This window comes from Ornithorhynchus anatinus, chromosome 2 (genome assembly GCF_004115215.2).
Source record: "Ornithorhynchus anatinus isolate Pmale09 chromosome 2, mOrnAna1.pri.v4, whole genome shotgun sequence".
NCBI classification, from domain to species: domain Eukaryota; kingdom Metazoa; phylum Chordata; class Mammalia; order Monotremata; family Ornithorhynchidae; genus Ornithorhynchus; species Ornithorhynchus anatinus.
The window spans coordinates 82,718,397-82,740,700 of NC_041729.1; the positions used below are offsets into that span (position 1 = coordinate 82,718,397).

The 22,304-nt window shown below is 39.4% G+C and overlaps 1 protein-coding gene across 7 annotated transcripts in view; it reads right to left on the bottom strand.

Annotated features, from left to right (window-relative positions):
- Positions 1 to 1,581: 1,581 nt before the first annotated feature.
- The window catches only part of PHACTR2 (phosphatase and actin regulator 2), a 212,020-nt gene continuing 191,297 nt past the window's right edge, over positions 1,582 to 22,304 (bottom strand). For all 7 annotated transcript variants that reach the window (XM_039911158.1, XM_039911163.1, XM_039911157.1 and 4 more), the window contains 4 exons: positions 16,352 to 16,413; positions 14,630 to 14,767; positions 10,524 to 10,600; positions 1,582 to 4,790 (listed from right to left, as the gene is read on the bottom strand). In XM_039911158.1, the coding sequence (XP_039767092.1) occupies positions 4,775 to 4,790; positions 10,524 to 10,600; positions 14,630 to 14,767; positions 16,352 to 16,413 (293 nt within the window). In that variant the 3' untranslated portion in view covers positions 1,582 to 4,774. The remainder of the gene's footprint in view (positions 4,791 to 10,523; positions 10,601 to 14,629; positions 14,768 to 16,351; positions 16,414 to 22,304) is intronic.

A 22,304-nucleotide genomic window follows, 5' to 3' on the forward strand; every position in this document is an offset into this window, starting at 1 on the left:
TGACGTGCAAAATATGCTGTGCCACCATCTCTGGAAGAGTGTGCAAGATGAAGTGGTTTACTAGGAGTACAGCAGGCACAAAAAACATCTTCACTGGGTTATGTACATCTAGAGGCAAATCTTACTTGTTGTGAGATTACTTTTTTTTCCATCTTGAGAAAAACATGACAAAATGATAATTTATGGAAGTTGTACACCAACTCTAAAAGACATAAAACTCCTATTTGATAAAACTGTGACACAATAGGAAATTCAATGTTAACACTGTTATTTTCTAGACTGTACATTTGTTGTTGGCAGGAACCTTGTCTACCAGCTCTGTACTCCCAAGCACTTAACACAGTGCTCTGCACACAGTGCGTGTTCATTAAATACAACTGATTGATTAAATGGGTGCCCCTGTTTTCAAATGAGCTGAACCAGGAGAGAAGGGCAGGCCATAAATCCTGAAATGAAAAATATTTTTCTTTCACTTAACAACCTTCACATAATTTTGGAGTCCTTTTTTGTTCATTCAGTACTTTGGATTTATTCTTAAAATAGTTTTGTTTTGTTTTCTAAGCAGTGAATTGAAATGTTTACCACCTTCTGAAACCTGAATCCCTGAGATTCTATGTTTTCCTTCTACTACCATATTACATTACTAAGATTTATAGAAGCAGTAGTGAATCATGTTTCTTTCTGCTGCCAGAGGGAAAGGGAGAATGAAACCTAAGAGCCCATCCTGTTACGGAAAAGAAAATCATTTGATTGCTTTTCCTTGTAACTAAATACCTTCTTAATGTATATACAACTTTTCTGCTGGTAATCAGAGTTTTTAATGGATTTTTTTTTAAAAACAAAACAACTATTAATTAAACTTTAGTTTTCCATCATAAAATGGCCTCATTTGAAAGGACTAGAATTACTCCTTGGGAACCTTTTCATTTTATGAACAGGGAAATGGATTTACTCTAAATGTCTTTTCCCTTGATTTTTTTTAATCTGTTACATCTGAAAGTCACCCAAAATTTGAGATTTGTTCAAAAGGTTTCTATGATATAAACTACTAATTCATTACTTCGGATGATGTTGTACTGAGGCTATTAAAACCGTTCAGCCTCATCTTTGACTGGAAGAGTGTGAAACTTCTAACTCTATTCTTTTCCCTCTTCACTGTTAGGGGAAATAGTTACATATTTCATCTCTCTCTGGGTTTCTGAAGAGATGATTTAAGCTGACTAGTTCTGGAGCTGCAGAGATTCAGATAAACCTAATCTTCTCTGGTAACTGCTCTGACCTTTCAAAGATGGCAGTTACCTCCCAGAGTAGTACAACTGTGCAAACAAAGGTCCTCCTGAAAGGGCTCTGTCCTCTGTACATGCACATGGATGAGGCAGCTTTCACAGGTTCCCCCATATTAAGAGAGCAGGCAAAAAGGAGGTCAGTGGTTATAGAATGATGGCAAAAGGTGAGTCAGGATTGTTTGGAAAGCACCAACTACACATTTCTGCATTCACTGTCCCTGGGAACTGGGCTGATGGTGAGGAGGTCTGGCACTTAAAATAATAATAATAATAAATAATTGCTAAAGCCTTGCTGTTCAGAATACAAATTGGCTCATAGTCATGAATTTATTTACTGTCCCCTTGCTTGCAAAATAATAAATTGAGTTTCCTACTATATAAAGGGATCAGAATGGCTATTTTGGTAAACATATTCTGCCTTTCCTGCTTTATGTTACTTTCCTTTAAGTCAGGCTTTAACAATGCACAAATTGGAATATGCAGTGGATGATAGTATATACTCGTGTGAGATCAGTCCCATACTGAGAACAAACAGATTTTCCTCTTCCTGCCTGTGGGCATTCCCACTTTAGGAAGAGGAGAATTGAATTACTTAAGCCTTTCATTTTTGACTAACCAGAATTTCTCCTTTTATCAAAACAAGCATTCTTGCAAGAACACTATATTTTAGAGCACAGTTTGGATAGGGTGCAATGGAAAAACAGGGGAACACAGCCATTATAATACATCTGTGAATTCATTAGATATGATTCTGCGGGGAATGCTTTCTAAAAGCATGAATCAAAAGGTAACATTTATCTGTACTTCATAAACATTAACAAAAGGACCCAGTTTACAACTGTTTACCGGTTACTGACTTTAGCGGTTGAAAACTGAGATGCTAAAAACCTATTGATAAGTGTTAGAGAAAGGATCAGGCAAAGCAGATTGCTTAAAACAAACCTTAGTAGGTTTTTTTCATCATCCATAAACCCTCTTGAATTTTTCCATTAATTTCCAACCATTTTTCCCAATGCCTACGTTACCATTGATAACATGGTATCAAGCTTTTGATAATATGAGGTTTTTCAGCAGGGCAACTCTCCTGGGGTGGCAGGAAGGCTTATAAATATATGTGGTGATAGGGTATAGTTATGAAGAAGATCGGCTATGCTCAGGTCTTCCAAATGTGTTTTAGTATGTGTTTTGGAGAGAGCACCATTAGGGAGCATTCTAATGTCAACGCACATCTATCTGGATAGAACATGATGTGCTGTTTGGGAAACTGGCTGTGAGCATTTGCACGTAACAGTGAAAAACAAGACAGCGCAAACCACACAGTGTAACATTAAGTCTTCGTCTCAGTCAGGTTTTTCATGATGGTAACACCAAAAGCTAGAAGTGGGCTTATTTGTTACTTAGAGAATAATGGCATGGAATGGAATCCCATTATCTGAAATGAAAGTCATCAGATTCTAAATGAAAATGAAGATCCTTCTTTTGCACCGTTTACTTGTTGCAACAAAACTACCCTCTCTATTTACAGAAAGGAACAGAATTTGTTAACTTTTTCTGTGCTTTCAATGTTCCCAATTGATTCAATTCTAATTCTATCCTATTCTAATTACTGGCTATTCTAATTACCAATTTTCCCCATAATTATTCTGCACAGTGTTCAACAGAATCTGAAAATGTTCCAATGTCACACCAACATATAAACCCAATAAAGTCACTGGGTTAGCCTACTTCCAATAAAGAGGACCCAGATGATTTTTTAAAGTCTTTTATAAAAATTGATCCAATAGCTCCACATTTAGTTATTGAAAATATCTAAATTTAGCTACTAGATTGCATGCTTGCTTCTAGTCTGAAATCTAAAATTACAATCTCAGTATTATGAACTGCAAAATGCCAGAGAATTCATCCCAAACTCTGGGGGGAAAAAGCAAAGCTATTATCCATATTGCATTACCATTCCAATTTTAACTGTTTTTAAAAAAATTCCAATTGTTTTCCTTTCGAAAAAGGATAAAGAGAATAAATATGGCGATGGGCATTGGGAACAGAAATGTCATTCTGTGAACATTACTCAAAGGAAAGGTGTTAGCATGTAAGACATTAAAAAATTTCTTAGTGTAAACAATGCTCTAGGATGGTGAAAGACCTATGTAGATTCAACTTCAAATTGAAGCCACATGTTACTTTCCAAACTCTAATGTTACTGACAATTATACTTTGCTAAAAGGTACTCATGAATTACCAAATGCAATTTACAGACTTTTAAAGAAGCAACTAGGCATTCTTCACATACAATTTAACAGGCGATTTTCTAAAGGCCCTCGATGAGTATTGATTCACATTTCTTTTTTTTTTTTTGGTAGCAGCGATTCAAAGGATCCACTTAATGCAGTACTTAAGCTAAAAAAAAAATGCAGGCTTGTTCATCACTATCCAGGCCTAGTCAAAACAGTACATTTGTATCTATAATTATTTTGTTTGGATTCAGAATAGAAGGATGTCATGCTAGTCAATACCCTCTAACTCCAATCAGGGGATGCTGGTGACAATGAGAAACCAAAACTTGTGGGACAGATCAAAAGAGTCTCATTTCTCATCCGGAAACACAGGATTCTGTCATTTCTGCCCTTTAATTCCTGCTCCTGAAATTCCAACAATTGCCCTTGAAGGTACACTGGGTAAGAGTATAAAAAATGTAAAGCATGTATAGCTATGCTACTTGAACATGCAACATATTTTTTTAAGCATGCTTGTTAGAGTCTGTATTAAGCTTCTTGTATTTAAGGAAAATATGCATGAATACATTCAGAAACTTATTTCTGGCAACTGGGTTCACTGGCACCACAAACTGAAACTACTGAACGGTATTTTAGTACTCATGAAATGAGAACAATATTCCTGGGATAGGAGGTCATCCCCACAGGATAAGTCCATGAGTTCCTATTTTGTAACTGTCACTATCATTCTTTCCTCAATTCTTTGCTAACTTAACAAGTGAAGTGCTCTTTCTTATTTTCCCTCCCCTCCCTGCCTCACTCCCCACAGTCCCGCTCCCAGCTTTCCTTGAATATCATGCTGTAAGGTTTGAGTTCCTGGCATCAGGAAGCCCAATGATTGTCTTCTGCTAATCTTCCTCGGTCAAAAATTCTGATGAAGAAAAATTAACAAAACCACATGAACTGGTGATGGAAACCCTAATACTTCTTATTATCAACACAGTTGCTAGGAAGAAAGGATCACTGTGCCCTTTCCTTTCCTCCAGCATCTGAGCTCTCTAATAAAGGGGAGTATACCTTCTTTAATAAAGTTGAGGGCCACTCTCTTCTTTAACCACAGGTTAAGCTGCAGCATGCACACCCATACCCACACACAAACACACACTCTCTCTCTCTCTCTCTCTCTCTCAAATTCCAGTGCAATATCAGGTCTTCAGGAAGCATCACTTTCCCCAAAGGTTATCATTATTTGTTTCACAATAGTCTTCCATTACATTATGGACGATGAAACCTGAAAATAAATCAAACACAATTCTAAGAGTCTGCTCTATAAAGAGACCTTATTATCTGATTCTTACACAGATTAAATTATAAAAATATGTATTTTAAAATCAGTGATAGTTCCAGAAAGCTTATATATTTGGGGCTGTTCAAAAGATACCATTTACTTGAGCATTTTCAGAAAACAATGGCTTAACATAATGGCAAATACAAAGGTACATATTTCAATTGTCTTGAATTCAATTTCTAATTTGAGCAGCGAATGTGTGAACCTCATTTTCTCCATTTGAAAACCCGGGGTAAATACTTACCTGAAGGTAGTAAGGAGATTGTAAACTCTTGAGGTGTCCAGTTCTTACTACAGTGCCTGGCACATATTAAGTGCTTAACAAATACCTTAATTATTATTATAATTACCATCTCCAATACATAAGTTAAATAGTAATAAAGATTGTATTTGTTAAGTGCTAACTATGTGCCAGGCACTGTACTAAGCACTGGGGTGGATACAAGCAAGTCGAGTTGGACACAGTCCCTGTTCCACATGGGGCTCACACCTTCCACCCCCATTTTACAGATGAGGTAACGAAGGCACAGAGAAGTGAAGTCACTTGCCCAAGGTCACACAGCAGCCAAGTGGAGGAGCTGAATTTCCTGAGTCATACAGAAGTTTTGGGGAAACCAGCAATCACAGAGACTGGAATCAAATGGAAAAATAAAGACTCCCAAGTCCAAACTAGAGATGCCATTGTCCTGAATGGCAATAGATTGAGGCATCACTGGACTCGAGGACATTCCACAAATTCTATTACCCTCATGTAATATAGATCTCTGGATGACAGCAGAAGCGTAAAAGAGGCACACTCCACCTGGCACCAACTGCCTGATGTGCCAAACTAAATGATCAGGATCCAAATGCAACAAAGACAATCCATAACAAATTACTTGGAGGAGTTGAATCTCTTTTGTAACTGTTTATCTAGAATTAGAATCAGTTCCGTTCTCCTGCGTTACTTAAATGGCTATGGGGAAGTGAATCAGCTCCCTTAGCAACCATCTTGCGCTGCACCAAAATTTAATGGCCAGAGGTTTACAACTGTAAAGCACTCTTAAACCCGCATCTACTGCGTGGTCCATACTCATCTGAAAAGCAGGTTTAATATAAACAGTCTTCCTCAGAAGCTTGTTTATCAGAAAGAATGAAAGTTTTGATTTTTAGTCTCATGTAAAGAGAGAAATAAATTTACAGCTGGGTCTCCAAAAAGGTTCTGCTACACTGTATGCTCCTTGTGGGAGCATATTGTACCCTCATCATCATCAATTGTATTTATAGAGTGCTTACTATATGCAGAGCACAGTACTAAGCACTTTCATTCATTCATTCAACAGTATTTATTGAGCGCTATGTGCAGAGCAGTGTACTAAGCGCTTGGAATGAACAAATCGGCAACAGATAGAGACAATCCCTGCCCTTTGACGGGCTTACAGTTTAATCGGGGGAGACAGACAGACAAGCACTTGGGAGAGTACAGTACAAGGGAGTTGGCAAACATGTTCCCTGCCCACAATGCCCTATGTGCTAAGTACAGTGTTCTGCCCAGTGTCCCACGTACTTAATACAGTGTTCTGCCCACCAAAAATGCTCAACAAATACCACTGACAGATTGACTCTCCTCTATTCCATCAGATTTTGTCCCTCACATAAAGTCTTTTGACAGTCTTTTGAAATCCCCTAAACCTACGTACCAGTTTATGATCCTATTTCTTTTCTTCTTTCCCTAACTGGAATTAGAACTAAATGCTAAATAATTATTCTTCTTTATTAGACACTTACAAAGTATCATTCTACAACACTTGGTCCAATGCAACAAAGAGACATAAGCAGAGAGGTACCACCTGTGATTACAACAGAGAGTGCAGTAACCTCTCCAAACCTTGTGACAGCATTTATTAGTCTTTTTAAAATAAGACAAGTAGCAGGCATTTACTGAGTGCCTACTGGGTGCAACGCCCTGCACTCAATGCTTGGAAAAGTACACTGGAAGTACAATACTCAAAATAGAGAAGCAGCATGGCTCAGTGGAAAGAACCTGGGCTTGGAAGACAGAGGTCATGGGTTCTAATCCCGGCTCTGCCCCTTGTCAGCTGTGTGACTTTGGGCAAGTCACTTAACTTCTCTGGGCCTCAGCAGCGTGGCTCACTGGAAAGAGCACGGGCTTTGGAATCAGAGATCATGGGTTCGAACCCCGGCTCTACCACTTGTCAGCTGTGTGACTTTGGGCAAGTCACTTAACTTCTCGGTGCCTCAGTTACCTCATCTGTAAAATGGGGATTAAGACTGTGAGTCCCACGTGGGACAATCTGATTCCCCTGTGTCTACCCCAGCGCTTAGAACAGTGCTCGGCACATAGTAAGCGCTTAACAAATACCAACATTATTATTATTACCTCATCTGTAAAATGGGGATTAAGCCTGTGAGCCCCTTGAGGGACAAACTGATCACCTTGTATCCCCCCAGCGCTTAGAACAGTGCTTTGCACATAGTAAGCACTTAACAAATACCAACATTATTAATTTAACTTCACTGATAAATCTCTAAAAATATTTCAATAATGCTTTGACTTTTAGAGTCAAATCATTATTGCAATATTTTATGAAAAACTCTCTCCACACTTTTGTTTGTTTTCTACTCTTAAAAAATGTGATGTTTATCATATTCTCACACTGATCTTCAATTCCTTTTTGCTAGCCAGTGATTGTTTTTGCTGGCTGAGAGCAGGTTGGGCAACATAGGAAAACGGGTCACATAAAAGACCCATCAATCCTGTTACTTGGTTTTGTTTTCTTTTGAGTGAGGTTTAAAGAAAGAGGTGAATTTTTTTTATAACCTTAGTGTGGATTGACTTGTCCTTTGATAGATAATAAATAGGGCCTGACTATCAAAACTAAAAATTTTGTAGAGAGAAGGCTGAGAAAAAGGAAGAAGAGAAAGAAGAGGAGGAGAAGGAACAAGAGGACAAGGAGGAGAAGGAGAAGGAAAAACCAGTGTTCTGGCTAGAATACTCTTGGAGAATTAGGGAAAGTTTGTCCGGTAGCATGAGCCTGTTTGAATACCAGATGTCATAGTCTCAAAAGAAATAATTTGTGTGTCTGACATAGCAACAGGTGAGACTTTTCAAGAATACAACCTCTGTGTTCTAAAACAAGGCTTCATTTCCAAGTTCTGCAGCTTGATAATGAATACAGACCTTTATTCCCTACATCAGAACTGTCAAATCTTCTGAGATACTTGTTCTGTTTATCTATTAGACGTTTTTATCGGATGTCATTACTCACAAGGAAAGACAAAAGAGAGTGGAAGAAGGTAAGCAGGTTGGGCAAAGGACAACTACACATTTCCTCAATACCAAGGTATCTGAGAAATAGAAATAAAGAACAGCTCAGGGTAGCTTTTACTGATATCTCTATAGTGGTTTTCTTGTGAACTCCAATTTTGAAAATTATTGCATTTTTGATATGATACATTACCTCAAACATTTGGTTTTGAAAATATGTGGCAACAACCAGATATATCCAACTTGTTTTTCTTGTTGAAATGGAATGAAGCCTGAATCCTAAGCAAGAATATTTACTAGAAATCTGCCACATGGAAAAAGAGGTTTAACAGAGCTGAATATGTCTAGATCAGGGAGGTTAAACACAACAATATGAATTTTGGTGCCCTAATTTGAAAAAGTTTGATAACCAATATATTAGAGTAATTTATTGGAGGAGACCACATTTCCCTTTCTATTACATCCTGGCATCCACTGTCTCTTCCCTTAAACTTTCATTCATTCATTTAATAGTATTTACTGAGCGCTTACTATGTGCAGAGCACTTTACTAAGTGCTTGGAATGTACAATGGAAACAGATAGAGACAATCCCTGCCCAATAACTGGCTCACAGTCTAAATGGGGGGAGACAGACAGCAAAGCAGAACAGAACAAAACAAAACAACATCTTCAAGATAAATAGAATAATGAAGATATACATCTCATTAACAAAATAAATAGGATAATAAATAATATATACAAACAAGTACAGTGCTGAGGGGAGGGGAAGGGTAGAGAGTGGGGGAGAGGGGAGGAGGAGCAGAGGAAAGGGGGGGTCAGTCTGGGAAGGCCTCATGGAGGAGGTGAGCTCTCAGTAGGGCTTTGAAGAGGGGAAGAGAGTTTGTTTGGTGGATGTGAGGAGGGAGGGCATTCCAGGACAGTGGGAGGACGTGGGCCGGGGTCGAAGGCGGGCTGGCACGAATGGGGGAATGTAAGGAGGTGAGCGGCAGAGAAGCAGAGTGCATGAGGTGGGCAGTAGAGAGAGAGAAGGGAGGAGAGGTTGGAGGGGGCAATGTGATGGAGAGCTCTGAAGCCAAGAGTGAGGAGTTTTTGTTTCGTGCAAAGGTTGATAGGCAACCATGGGAGGTTTTTGAAGAGGGGAATGATATGCCCAGAGTGTTTCTGAAGGAAGATGATCTGGGCAGCGGAATGAAGAATAGACTGGAGTGGAGAGAGACAGGAGGAAGGGAAATCAGAGAGGAGGCTGACACAATAATCCAGTCGGGATATTACGAGAGCTTGTACCATTAAGTTAGCAGTTTGGATGGAGAGGAAAGGGCAGATCTTGGCGATATTGTGAAGATGAAACCAGCAGGCTTTGGTGACAGATTGGATGTGTGGGGTGAATGAGAGAGCAGAGTCAAGGACGACACCAAGGTTGCGGGCCTGTGAGACAGGAAGGATGGTCATGCCGTCCACAGTGACAGGGAAGTCAGGGAGAGGACAGGGTTTGGGAGGGAAGATAAGGAGTTCAGTTTTAGACATGTTGAGTTTTAGGTGTTGGGCAGACATCCAGGTGGAGACTTTCTGGAGGCAGGAGGAGATACGAGTCTGGAAGGAGGGGGAGAGAACGGGGAGATGTAGACCTGGGTATCATCTGTGTAGCGATGATAGTTGAAGCTGTGGGAGTGAATGAGTTCACTGAGGGAGTGAGTATAAATGGAGAACAGAAGAGGGCCAAGAACAGACCCTTGAGGACCCCCTACAGTTAGTGGATGGGTGGGGGAGGAGGAGTCCGCAAAGGAGACCGAGAATGAACGGCAAGAAAGATAAGAGGAGAACCAGGAGAGGATGGAATCCATGAAGCCACGGTGAGATAAAATGTGGAGGAGAAGGGGATGGTTGACAGTGTCAAAGGCAGCTGACAGGTCGAGGAGGATTAGGAAACTTCAAAGTATTCACACATTTGCTAGGCTTTGGGTGCCATTATGCAGCAAAGCAGCTGAGGCCAAGCTGCAGCAGCAAAGAAAATAGCTTCCTCTTGATCTTTACCTTCCTGCCCCAGAAAAATCCAAGTGAAACTAAGAAATGGTCTGATATGTGTCACCAGGAGACAAAACCTGGAACTTACCATTTTAAATAATTCTGCTCTTATAAAAAGGAAATAGAGATGCTTGCATTTTATCTTCCCTTTCTCTTCAATGGTTCTCTAAAGAAAGCCAAGCTTCCAATGCAAAATTAGCAACTTAGTTTTCTCTAGTTTCACCTCCAAAAATTTTATACCTTTAATTTGGTGTCAGTAGAACTCCTGAAAGTTAAAGACTCTAGTAGAGACAACACTACTGATATATAAGTTTTAGGAAAGGTAGAAGTGATTTCCTTGCTACTTTGAAATAGCTTTAGGTCAAAAGACATTTTGTTTACTCACCTTGTAAACTGTCGACTCTCTTCATGTACTTCCATTTCTGTGCTTTTAAATTCATTTAGTTCTTTCCTTATTGCTGCCTAGTGAGGGGAAACACATACACAGTTTGGGTTATTTTTTCATTGATAGTATAAAACTCACCTATATAGAGATTTGTTCGTGAAGGTTTCTTTAGGGTGGATGAATAGCAAAGGCTGAAATAGTAGTTAATGGCATTTATTGAGTATTATGTGTTCAACAGAATGTTAAGCTTTGTTAATCAAGATAAACAAGATAATTAAATCACACCCATCCTTCATAATCTAAGTAGGTAAGTACACCTGATTATTTCTGTCTCACTCTGTCTCTCATAAATAAACACATACAAACAGAAACTCAATTAAAGCATTCACCACCCAATCCATGGGAATTTTTTTTTGACGTGTAGATTTTTAATGCCAAAGGCAGGGGCTAAATTCAATCTCCACCCTGATGTCCATCTCACAAGTGTCAAGGCTCCTCCAGGGTGTTGTGGGGGATACCCAGATACCTGGCATGGCTTTCACCACCCTTCAAATTGTGTGACTAAATGACCAAATTTCTTAGCAAAGATTTTCTTTCGTATAAAAGGCAACATGGAATTGTTGTTCCATGTTCCTGACTACCTTCTTGTTTCTTCTGACAGACAGAATGGTTTCTACTCCTAACACACTTCTTTCCCAATGGTTTAACTCTGCATATTGGCAGAGTGAAATCACCTCTGAAGATTGGCCTAAATTTCATATTTTTATAGCTAATGATGATGCTACCCTACTTGGACAATGGCAAACAGGATTATTCCAGGAAAGTAGCTTTTTAAGAATAACAATAATAATATAGTGATAATAATAATTATGGTATTTGTTAAGCTCTTACTAAGTGTAAGACACCGTATTAAGTGGTAGGGTGGATACAAGCAAATCGGGTTGGATACAGTCCCTGTCTCAGGTGGGACACTCAGTCTCAATCCCCACTTTATAAATGAGGAAACTGAGGCGCTGAGAAGTGAAGTGATTTTCCCAAGGTCACAGAGCAGACAAGTCCAACCTGACATACTCTAATTCAGCAGGCACAAGGAATCTGTTGGATGCACAAAATATCATGCATTCTAGGTGGAATCTCAGGAGATCTGAAATGAGAGGACAGAGGTAATCTCCCCTCTTAGCTAAATTCAGTCCAGACCAATCTTCTAAGGCCTGGGCTAAGCCCCAACCAGGTTTCACAGAAGTAGGACAGATTCTGTTGTAGTCAGGCCATGGGGCAGAGCTTCTGTGGTTACGGTTTCTATGGGCTGGTATTGTTGCTGGGGATCAGAAGTAGAGCTGGGTGAGGTGGAGCTTGGTGGCCGCCAACCTCTGCCACCTCACCCCTGTGGAAAAATGTGAGGTACCTGGACAAGCCCAACCCTGGCTACACCTGATCCTCTGTGTCCAGTAGCCTCAAAGCTTCCCTCTCGATCTCTTTTCCCTTCTTCTTTTCTCTCAGTTTCTCCTTTTCTCTCCTCTAGTTAGAGAGTAGCAGGATCAAAGCTCAGGAGTAATACTCCATGAAAGCAACATCAAGAGTTACAAGTTGGCCACATATGATCTTCAAAGAGGTTTGATTTAGGATGGAAGTAAATGATAAAGGACGTTCAGTCTGCCTTTATCTGGTCAGAAGAATGGGAAGTGATATCCAATAGAGGGTATGTTTGTAAGAGAGAATGGCTTTATTGAAAGAGAGACAGAGAGAGAAAATGAGAAAGAAATCAGGAGCTAATTTTTTATTTTGGAGGCTCACGTGAAGAAACTTTCCAACTCTAAAGATGCCAGTCCCTTGACTTAATTGTTCTTTCTTCAGAAGCTTAATTAGATGTTCACCATCCTCATGACCAAATTTTCAAATAAGATTTCACATTACAAGAAGCTAACACTAAGCACGTCTTAGCAGTCTGCCCTAGCCCAGAATTTATTATAACATTAGAACAGTGAGGAACATATGGGCTTACACATTCATTACTAAACTCTATTCAGACCTGGGAATAGGGAGTCTTTTGTTTTGATCTTTTGAAAAATCTTGGAGCGGAGAGACTGAAAATAAACAACTGAGATGAACCACCCTGCTTGGAGACACAGTGCTTATAAGGTATCTATATTGTTCCACACTGCAGTGGAAAATTATAAAGTTGTTTTGAAGCAGAAATCTGTTCAGCTTGGAAAAAGAAGACGTGATCAGCAGTTTTACCCAGGAACTAATTTTTTTCTCAAGTGAAGGCAGGTTGTACCATTGGAGAGCAAGTTTTTCCTTTCACCCTTGCCAACTAAACCCAACTAGGTATGTAGTAACTGAACAGTTTTTTTCTCTTAAGTCTGACTTTTCTGAGAGAGGATGATCACAATGTTGTTGCTTTTTAAGTGGGACTTACCCCAAGCCATTCTGAAAAGTGCCAGCCATAACGCTGTTGTGTTTTGTTCTCAGAACAAAGGTCCAGGACTCTGAAGGTGATGGCCAGGACCCTAAGACCTCTTTCTGGCCAGAGGGTGGGTTCATTATCCCAAATCACACCTCTAGGAGGTCATCACTCCCTAGTAGTGATTTCGTGTTAGTAACAACCCAACTGACCCTCACTAGTCTGTTTTTCTTATTCCATAAGTGCCAGGTATTGTACTAAGTGCTAGGGCCGATACAAGTCAGTCAAGTTGGATACAGCCCATGAACCACATGGGGCTCAGAGTCTTAATCCCAATTTTTATAGATGAGTTAACTGAGGCACTTGCAAGTGACTTGCCCAGCAGATAAGTGGCAGAGCTGGGGTTATAACCCACTTCCTTTTGATTCCTCAGCCTGGGCTCTACTCTCAACAGTAGCTGCAGTGCATCAGAGGAGACCAGAGGAAGAAGCAGTAGTAACCATGTTGGTATTTGTTAAGCGTTTACTATGTGCCAAGCACTGTTCTAAGCACTGGGGTAGATACAAGGTAAGCAGGTTGTCCCATGTAGGGCTCACAGTCTTCATCCTCATTTTACAGATGAGGTAACTGAGGCACAGAGAAGCTAAGTGACTTGCCCAAAGTCACACAACTGACAAGCGGCAGAGCCAGGATTAGAACCCATGACCTCTGACTCCCAAGCTTGTGCTCTTTCCACTAACCCACTAAGCCACGCTGCTTCTCTTGTAGTGTGGAGCTGGATTGCTCAACACTGTAGCCCCCAGGATCAGCCTCAGAGTCAGACCATCCAGTCCTTTCTCTAGTGAGGCTGAGAAAGGATGAAGAGGCAGCATGAGGCCTTTGCAACATTTAGAGGGTTGGAAAGCCTGGAGCTGTGGTTATAGCTTCCCTCAGCGGGGCCAAAAATCACATGCTGGAAGCCTTAGCCCCAGATCGACATGAGCCTCCTTCAATGGGCCAGAAAGACAACCATCATGACCTAATGGATAGAGTACAGGCCTGGGAATTAGAAGAACTTGGGTTCTAATCCCAGCTCCACCATGTATCTGCTGTGTGACTTTGAGCAAGTCATTTAATTTTTCTGTGCCTCAGTCACCTCATCTGTATAATGGGGATTAAGAGTGTAGAGCCCCATGTGGGACGGGGACTGTGTCCAACCTGATTAACTTGGATCTACCCCACCACTTAGAATAGTGGTTGGCACATATTAAGTGCTTAAAAAGTACCATAATTATTACCATATTACTATTTACAACCATTACAATCTGGGAAGGCTGAGACAGACAGAAAGGACTGGTTGGTTATTTGGAGCAGTGGGTAGAGGGACGATTCTCACCTCCAAAGTCTATGCTTTCCCTCTGTCCCCTCGGCTTATTGAACCTGTGGCTTCTTGTTGTTGGCAGTTTGTTTCTGTTGTCTTTATCCATCTGCCTCTACCAAGATTGTGAGCCCCATGTTGGGGCAGGGACCCTACTGCTTAGCACAGAGCTTGGAGCATAGTAAGCACTTAGCAAATACCATAATTATTACTAGCTCTCAGCAGCTGAACACAGTACTCCAGATCTAGTAAACACTTCATAAATACCGTAGTTAAGTGGGGAAAGTTAAGGTTCCTTTAGAGAGAATGAACGCTAATATGAGATAGAGCAGCTCGGGTCCTTGCCTTATCCGCAGGAGTTAGCCTGGCCCAGGGCTTGTCTGCCCGCCGGTCATAGTCTGGGGAGTCCGAGACCTCCACGTACTCGTTGAACCGTAGTATTCTCCTGGCCTGCAGTTCTGCCACTGTAGGTCTCAGACTGAGCTGCAGAAAGAGGAGAAAAAGGGGGGAGGTTAGCAAGGCAATATGCGCAATCCTACAGTACATTACGTCTTCTATCGAGAACTTGAGAGTTTCAGGTCACATTCAGGTATCTAAAAAAAGGCAGTATCTTGGGAACATCTAACAAGAACTGGAAAGCAGTCCAACCTAGTTTTTGAGATTATAAAATTCATCATTGTTAGCAAGGTCACAAAGCTTTCTGATAGATCACTGGCAAATTATTTTCTGTACCGTTTGCTGGGCTCTGTGTTTGGTTTTGGCTATGTGTAGGTGGCCTCTCAAAAGTTTAGTCACCTAGGGCAATTAAAATACAGGATTATGTGAATAGAAGTGTGGATATTTCTCAAAGGCACCTATTCTTTGGAAATGAGGAAGAAAAAATTCAATTTCTATTGTATTGAATGTAGTTGGAGAGCTCAATGTCTTATAACACTGTGCATTCTAAAAATCTAAACATTCATCATTGTGAAATCATCAGTGCCCCAAAACTGGGGTTAACGTCTCCAATTTATATACCCAAAGCAGGCAATAATTAGGGTAATGTGTAAGACTGCTGCAACCATTGAAAATCTTTTAAATAAGTGGTGATATTTCTTTTCTTGGGGTAGACAGCTGCTTTTTTTTTTTTTTAACTATTCACCAGCTGACAAATTTCACACTTAATGTGCACGGTCTGGAGTTGGGGATATGGATTTATTCTCTGTTAAATTAGTGATGATAAAATCATTACCGTAATTATGATGAAGACAATCAATCAATTTCTCTCTAATGCAGTGGGTGTGGAGGAGGGTAGGAGGGAAGTATTACTGCAGCAAGTTATTGCTTTGCTTTATTGAGGCCACTTATATTGAGTGTTTGCATTATAAAGAGGAGAATGTTAAATTATAAATTACATTTTCACAAACAGGCACAACAATGATGAAGGTCATAAAAATGCACATTTCATGATGTCACGTATATAACTTCAAATTACATATGTTATTTATTCATTTTAATGTCTGTCTCCCCCTCCAGACTGTAAGCTTGTAATAATCAGGGAACATGCCCACTAATTTTGTTGTACTCTCTCAAGCACTTAATACAGTGCTCTGCACATAGTAATCATTTAATATATATTACTGATTGAATGATGCTTTCACGACAGTTTTCTAAAACATTATTAGGCAAAAGTGATTATCAAGAGCCTAAATCCTTCAGGAGAGACTTTGCTTTAAATTCCTAAATTACTGCCAGAGATCTGATAGGAATAGCTCCACAGCTGCCTTTTATTTCCATCTATGTGTATTCTTAAAAATTTGCTTTGCCATTATGAAAAGCACAGACCATTTTCTTTAGCCTAATTATACAGGTCGGTAGGAAAATGCCTGGCATGTATAATCAAGATCTTGAGAACGGAAAATCTTAATCTGACTATAGTCTAAAAATAGACTTCTTGGTAGAATCAATTAAGTATTTTCTCCTAAATTAGGATCAGAGAATAACACACCAACTAGTTTTCATAATCAAGCAGTGCACCTAATCTCCCCATAATCAAACACAAAAACACACTGCAGTGATTTTAGTCACCTTTCTGCTGAGCCTGCGTTTTAGTTCCATTTTTGCTTCTTGTTCTTCTTCCTCATTCTTTTCTGCATATTGGTGAGAAAAAAAAATATTTAAGGATGAGTATCTGGCCTTACAACCTCATTCATTAGCTTACCCGCCATTCTGGCCAAAGCAGGATAAATAGGAAAAGACTTAAAACCACGAGCATAAACTTTTGATGAAAAACCCACTGCTGTTTCTCTTTGGTTTGTTAGGTGTCCTCTGAGGTGGATTCGTTGGAAACAATAGCTGACTGGGGACACTGTCATTTCCTGAACTGATCCCAATCCAAACTGTAGCATTTTTCTAAATTATTCTCTCACTACTTTTCCTATTCCACAATTCCTTATTTTCTGCCCTGGCCCAAACCAGAGGGAGCCGAGCCAATGCAGGGGAAAAAGGTACTCTCTTTCCATGTATCTGAGAGAGCCGTGAGTGTGAAGGCTATTTCATTCATTCACTCAATCATATTTATTGCGCACTTACTGTGTGCAGAGCACTGTACTAAGTGCTTGGAATGTACAATTTGGCAACAGATAGAGTCAATCCCTGCCCAACAATGGGCTCACAGTCTAAAAGACTATTTGCAAGTGCTAGGACAACCAGATAAAAGGATCTGGAGAGACATTCCAAGCACTTAGTACGGTGCTCTGCACATAGTAAGCGCTCAGTAAATACTATTGAATGAATGAATGTTTAATTGCAAGGTGTGCATACACACTACTCACTCTGCTACCAAGTTTTCATTTGTCTATGCCTAGTTTCCACAGATCCTGACTGCTTCAAAACTGTAGTCTCTTGGAAGATATGTCTTGGATTTTCCCAGAATCCTCACAAATGAAAAAACACTGTGCCACTGTTCTGAATTTCTCACTTTGGTGGAAATCTGGACTTTTGCCTTCAGACATTAATTTTTAGATGGATAAAACATTAACATTAAAAATACTTGAATATTCTTCTAAGTAGTTGGCTCTGTACCCTTTAAGCACTTGATATTCACCCCACCTCAGCAAATAAGCACTTATGTACATGTCCATAATTTATTTGTCTATAATGCTTTTTGCCTCTCCCTCTAGAATGTAAGCTCCTTGTGTGCAGGGAACTTGTCTACCAACTCTCCTGTATTATACTCTCCCAAGTGCTTAGTACAGTGCTCTGCACCCAGCATGTGATTAATAAATACTACTGATTGACTGATCAGTTGATGTGAAAAACAATTCAACAAAGTATTGGAAGAGATTTTATTTTTCTATCAAAATGCAAAATGAAAAACATACTTTGATTTTCAATGTTAAAATTATCTAAAATTGTAAACTAAATATTCCCATTATGCTCCATGGGTACTATGGGCATTTACAATGATATTGACTCACTGAGGAAATGCAAAAGAAAGAAAAAAACACTAGATAATTCTCCATGCTGATCAAGCTCTCCACTCCAATTCTTTACCTACAGCTCAGTGTTTCTTTATGCTTGTAATCAATCAATGGGATTTATTAAGCACTTACTGTGTGCAGAGCACTGTATTATGCCCATGTACTAAGCCCATGTACTATGAACATGTAGATATGTTCTGCCCACTAAGAGCTCACAGTCTAAAGGAGGAGACAATCACTATGCAATCGTGGTATGAAGGCAGGTTAAAAGTCCAGATTTCAGAGAACAGAATCACTGAACAAAGTCCTCATTATTTCCTTCAATTGATGTAAATAATTTAGATTGTGGTCATGAGCCACAAATCTGGTATTTTTTCCATTTTCAGACATTGTATCAGCATTAACAAATTCTCCCCAAACTGCTGATGTGGATGATTAATACAATTCTCCCACTTATTAGTAGTAAGGAAAACAAGTTTTCTGGTCCTTCAATCTAGGAGTGAAAGGAGTGATGGTACACATCAGAAGGAACACATCAGAGTTCTCTGTATGAAGTAAGTGCTCAATAAAGTGACAAACATTAACCACTGATTGTTTATAAAAAACAACCAGAGTGGCATTTCAGTTATATAGCCCTTTTAGGTTCAGTTACAAAGACCCAACTTGTCTGCTACTGATCAAAAAATCTCAGAGAAGTCTGCTAAATTAAACACCTTGACCCATTTAGCAGTGTGAGTCAAATCTGGCTGAAACATTTGCATCTCCAAGGAATTCTGAGCCATTTGAATCAAGAGCAGCCTTTGTCACTACACTTCCTGAATTCCACTTGTAAGAAAACAGTGTATGGAAAAAAATTCAATGGCATCTATTTGAATCTTATTAGTTACTTTGTCTAGGTGAAAGCTTTGGGCAAAAGAATTGGAATTGATTTTTATTTCTAATACAGTACACTTAAAATACTTACATTTAATTAATGTATCAAATGTTTCTGCTTGTGGGCAGAACTAGTTGACATTTCTTCTAAAGTCCAGAAATATTCCACACCACTTAAAAACAACCCGGAAGGAAGTTTTATGAAAGAGATGGTGACTCATTGACAAATCCTGCACACGGTAACTCTTAGCACTAAAGGAGATGTAAATATTTTAGAAAGGTCCCACAGGAAGTGCTCAGTCGATCCATAAACAATGCATTTTGTGTAACAGCTGTGCACACTTAAAGAAACTTGCCCGACAAGCAGGTTTTGTTTATAGCATTTTGACAGGGAGGAGGAGGAACAGGAAGAGCAGCAGAGGGACTTGCAAAGATAATGAACATAAGAGATGAGGAGAGGGAGGAGAGATGGGGAAGAGGAGGAGATTGGTCCAATCTTAGTCATTACTTTAGATGGAGAAAAGACTGGTAAATCACCTGATGGCTTCTCAGAGCTAAGAGAGCTCTATCTATCATCTATTTATCAGTCTATCCTCTGTTTATCCTTGGCTCTAATAATAATAATAATAATAATGATGATGTTGGTATTTGTTAAGCGCTTACTATGTGCAGAGCACCGTTCTAAGTGCTGGGGGAGATACAGGGTAATCAGGTTGTCCCACGTGAGGCTCACAGTTAATCCCCATTTTACAGATGCGGTAACTGAGGCACAGAGAAGTGAGGTGACTTGTCCACAGTCACACAGCTGACAAGTGGCAGCGCTGGGATTTGAACCCATGGCTTCCGACTCCCAAGCCCAGGCTCTTTCCAGTGAGCCACACTGCTTCTCTAATCATGACCCTAGTAGTCTAACCCCCTGGGAGGGGCCCAGAACACTACTACCCCTAAATACCCCACAACACTGAAACTCATCATCAGATCACCTGGCAGATAAATTATGAATTTTGGGGAAAAGAGGTGAACGCTGACAAACATGGCTGAAGATAATTAGTGGGTCTGAGAGGGAAAATGGGCCTGGCCTGGGCTGCTGTGTCTAAGGGAAATTTTGGTGCATAAAGCTTGTGTCCTCCTAGCTCCTTTTCAAGAAAGACAGCCCAGGTTTTGAGAAAAGGTCTTCTCTTTCCCCTCCCCAAAATAAAGTAGCATGGATTCTACTAGAGTAGCTAATATGAAAGGGGTTCTGGTTTCTAATGCCAGATTTGGTCCTTTCATTTTGGGAAGAAAAAACTATTTAATTTTGGCTGGGCCTTTGTTTCCCCAGTTTGTGGTCACATAATGAAGTTGCTATCGAAATCTAATGTTTCTGCCTATAGGCAACACTAGTTTACATTTCTTCTAAAGAGTCCAGAAATATACCACACCACTTAAAAAGGAAGGAAGTTTTATGAAAGAGACGGTGATTCATTACAATAACTGTGGTATAAAAACAGCTCATCCACATACAATATATCCACTTTGCAATTGAGGGGGAGGTGGGAACTCAGAAAAAACAGGTACAAAATTAGGTAGTCAATTATGGGAACTTCAATAAAAAGTAAAAACATTCCCTAAGTCAGTAGGCTTCTAAGTCCATTAATGTTCACTTCCAACTGACACAGTTTTACAGGAAGATGGATGGAACAGGACTGTGGGGAGGATTGGCAAAAAGGAATTCAGGTATGACACAAGAGTTATTTTCAAATGCAGACCATGTTAAGAGGACAACACTGTATCTTATCAATGACCAGCAAGAAAAGTAAGATATCCATCAACCGAGAAGGAGCAGGCATTGGCCAAGGAGAAAGGACAAGTGGTGCATCAACCAACTGATAACCTAGCCTCAATACATAATGAAGGTTTTGGCATGGTGCTTTTCCTGACTGAAATTGTGAAACAGGACAGAAATGATATGTGATTTTCATTTCCTTAGTGTTATTTATGGAAGCTGTAATATTAACCTGCTCCTTAGTCTACACCTTAAAAGAAGTCCCTCATTCAAAAAAAAAACACCCACATACTTCACATACTTTCCTAAATTTAAAGGGGAGGGAGAAAGGAGAAAAAGAGGAATTTGGTGGAAAATCCAAACCTTAAATAAGAAGCCACACCTATTCCCTGGTAATCATTTAAATTTGAAGTTGTAAAGTCAGAAAAGAGGGCATTTCAAATAATTTAATGGCAGTAAAAGAGATTTGATACTGTATTCTATAACTAATAATGATATAAATACTGTAGCAATAATTTTGTGTATCTTTAGAGGCACAAAAATTTCCAAAATCTTCCTTCTCTTCAGAAATTATTTGTGAAATGCACCGTTATAGATGGTACTGCATAGGAATTAACTGTATTCTGTTCCTGAGCTTAGGCTCTCCTTTTACACTGGTTGGAAATGCTAGACAATTTTAGATGCTGCTTTGATCCTTGACAAAAAGTCAAAAACTCCCAAAACTGAATTAGTGTTATTTAGGAGGAAGAGTTTAGAAAGTAACTTTTTTCTCTTTCAAAGCTGGGCCATTATACCTCGATGGACTTTTTTTTTTGTTTTTTCATACCTTTGCATTTTGTTTATTTCATAATGAGTATCAGAAAAAAGTTAGAAAGAAAAAAACATCAAAGAAATGAATAAATGCCATAGTTTCACAGTTCAGACTTGGTTTTGGGGTGTTCACACCCATCCTAGATGCTGAATTTAAACAATCCATTATTTAAAAAACAAAACAAAACTGGAAAGAAGGCATCTCATATTGGACAGCAGGGTAAGACAGGCCAATTTAACTCCTGGGATTTCCCCCAGACCGTCAGTGATTCATTATCATTTAAGTGACAATCTGGCATTTTGCCCACAGTAGCTCTCTAAAATTTTGCATGGTCAGGAGCTCTGCTTTGAAATACAGCAAAATTTATCAAGAAAAGAGATGTCCATTTTTGTAATTCCCATTAATAATTCTGGCTGGTGACTGGCAGTCACCTTGATACAAAATGGCCCAGTGAATTGTGCATCCAAAACAAAACTACACAATTTTAAACTTAATACCTTCCCTTTGAACAGTGCTTATGGATGAACAAACAGTATAATATATTCCTCTACTAGCGCATGGTACAGTGAAAATAGAGGTCAGAGAACTCCAATAATTGTGGGTATTTGCTGAGTATGTATTAAGTGCCAAGCACCATGCTAAGTGCTAGTAACGATACAGGATAATTAGAGAAGACACCATCTCTATTCCACTCAGGGCTCAACCGTCTATGTTGACTAACCGCTCCTCAGTTCAGAATAGTAATAAGCAACCTACTCTATACTAAAGACAGATTTATTAGAATATCCTATAATTAAACTTATACAAAGGATAGGCCTATTATTTATTGCAAACTGTGATAGACTATAACCTCAACTATACTATGTGAAAGTTGTATCTGTTTCAGGGGATTCTTTTGTCTTTTCTATGAAGCTGATACTCAAGTAGGCTTTGCGTATTCTTCTATTCTTAATTGGCTAAGACACAGAACACTTCTTGTCCTAATTGTAAAACTTAATCAGGCATCATGACACAGTTTGAGAAATTCATTTTGAAGCCCAGCTCACTGTTTTCACAACTGGAAGGGTAAGAGATAAAAATGATCTTCTTAGCAAATCATTCAGTATGAAT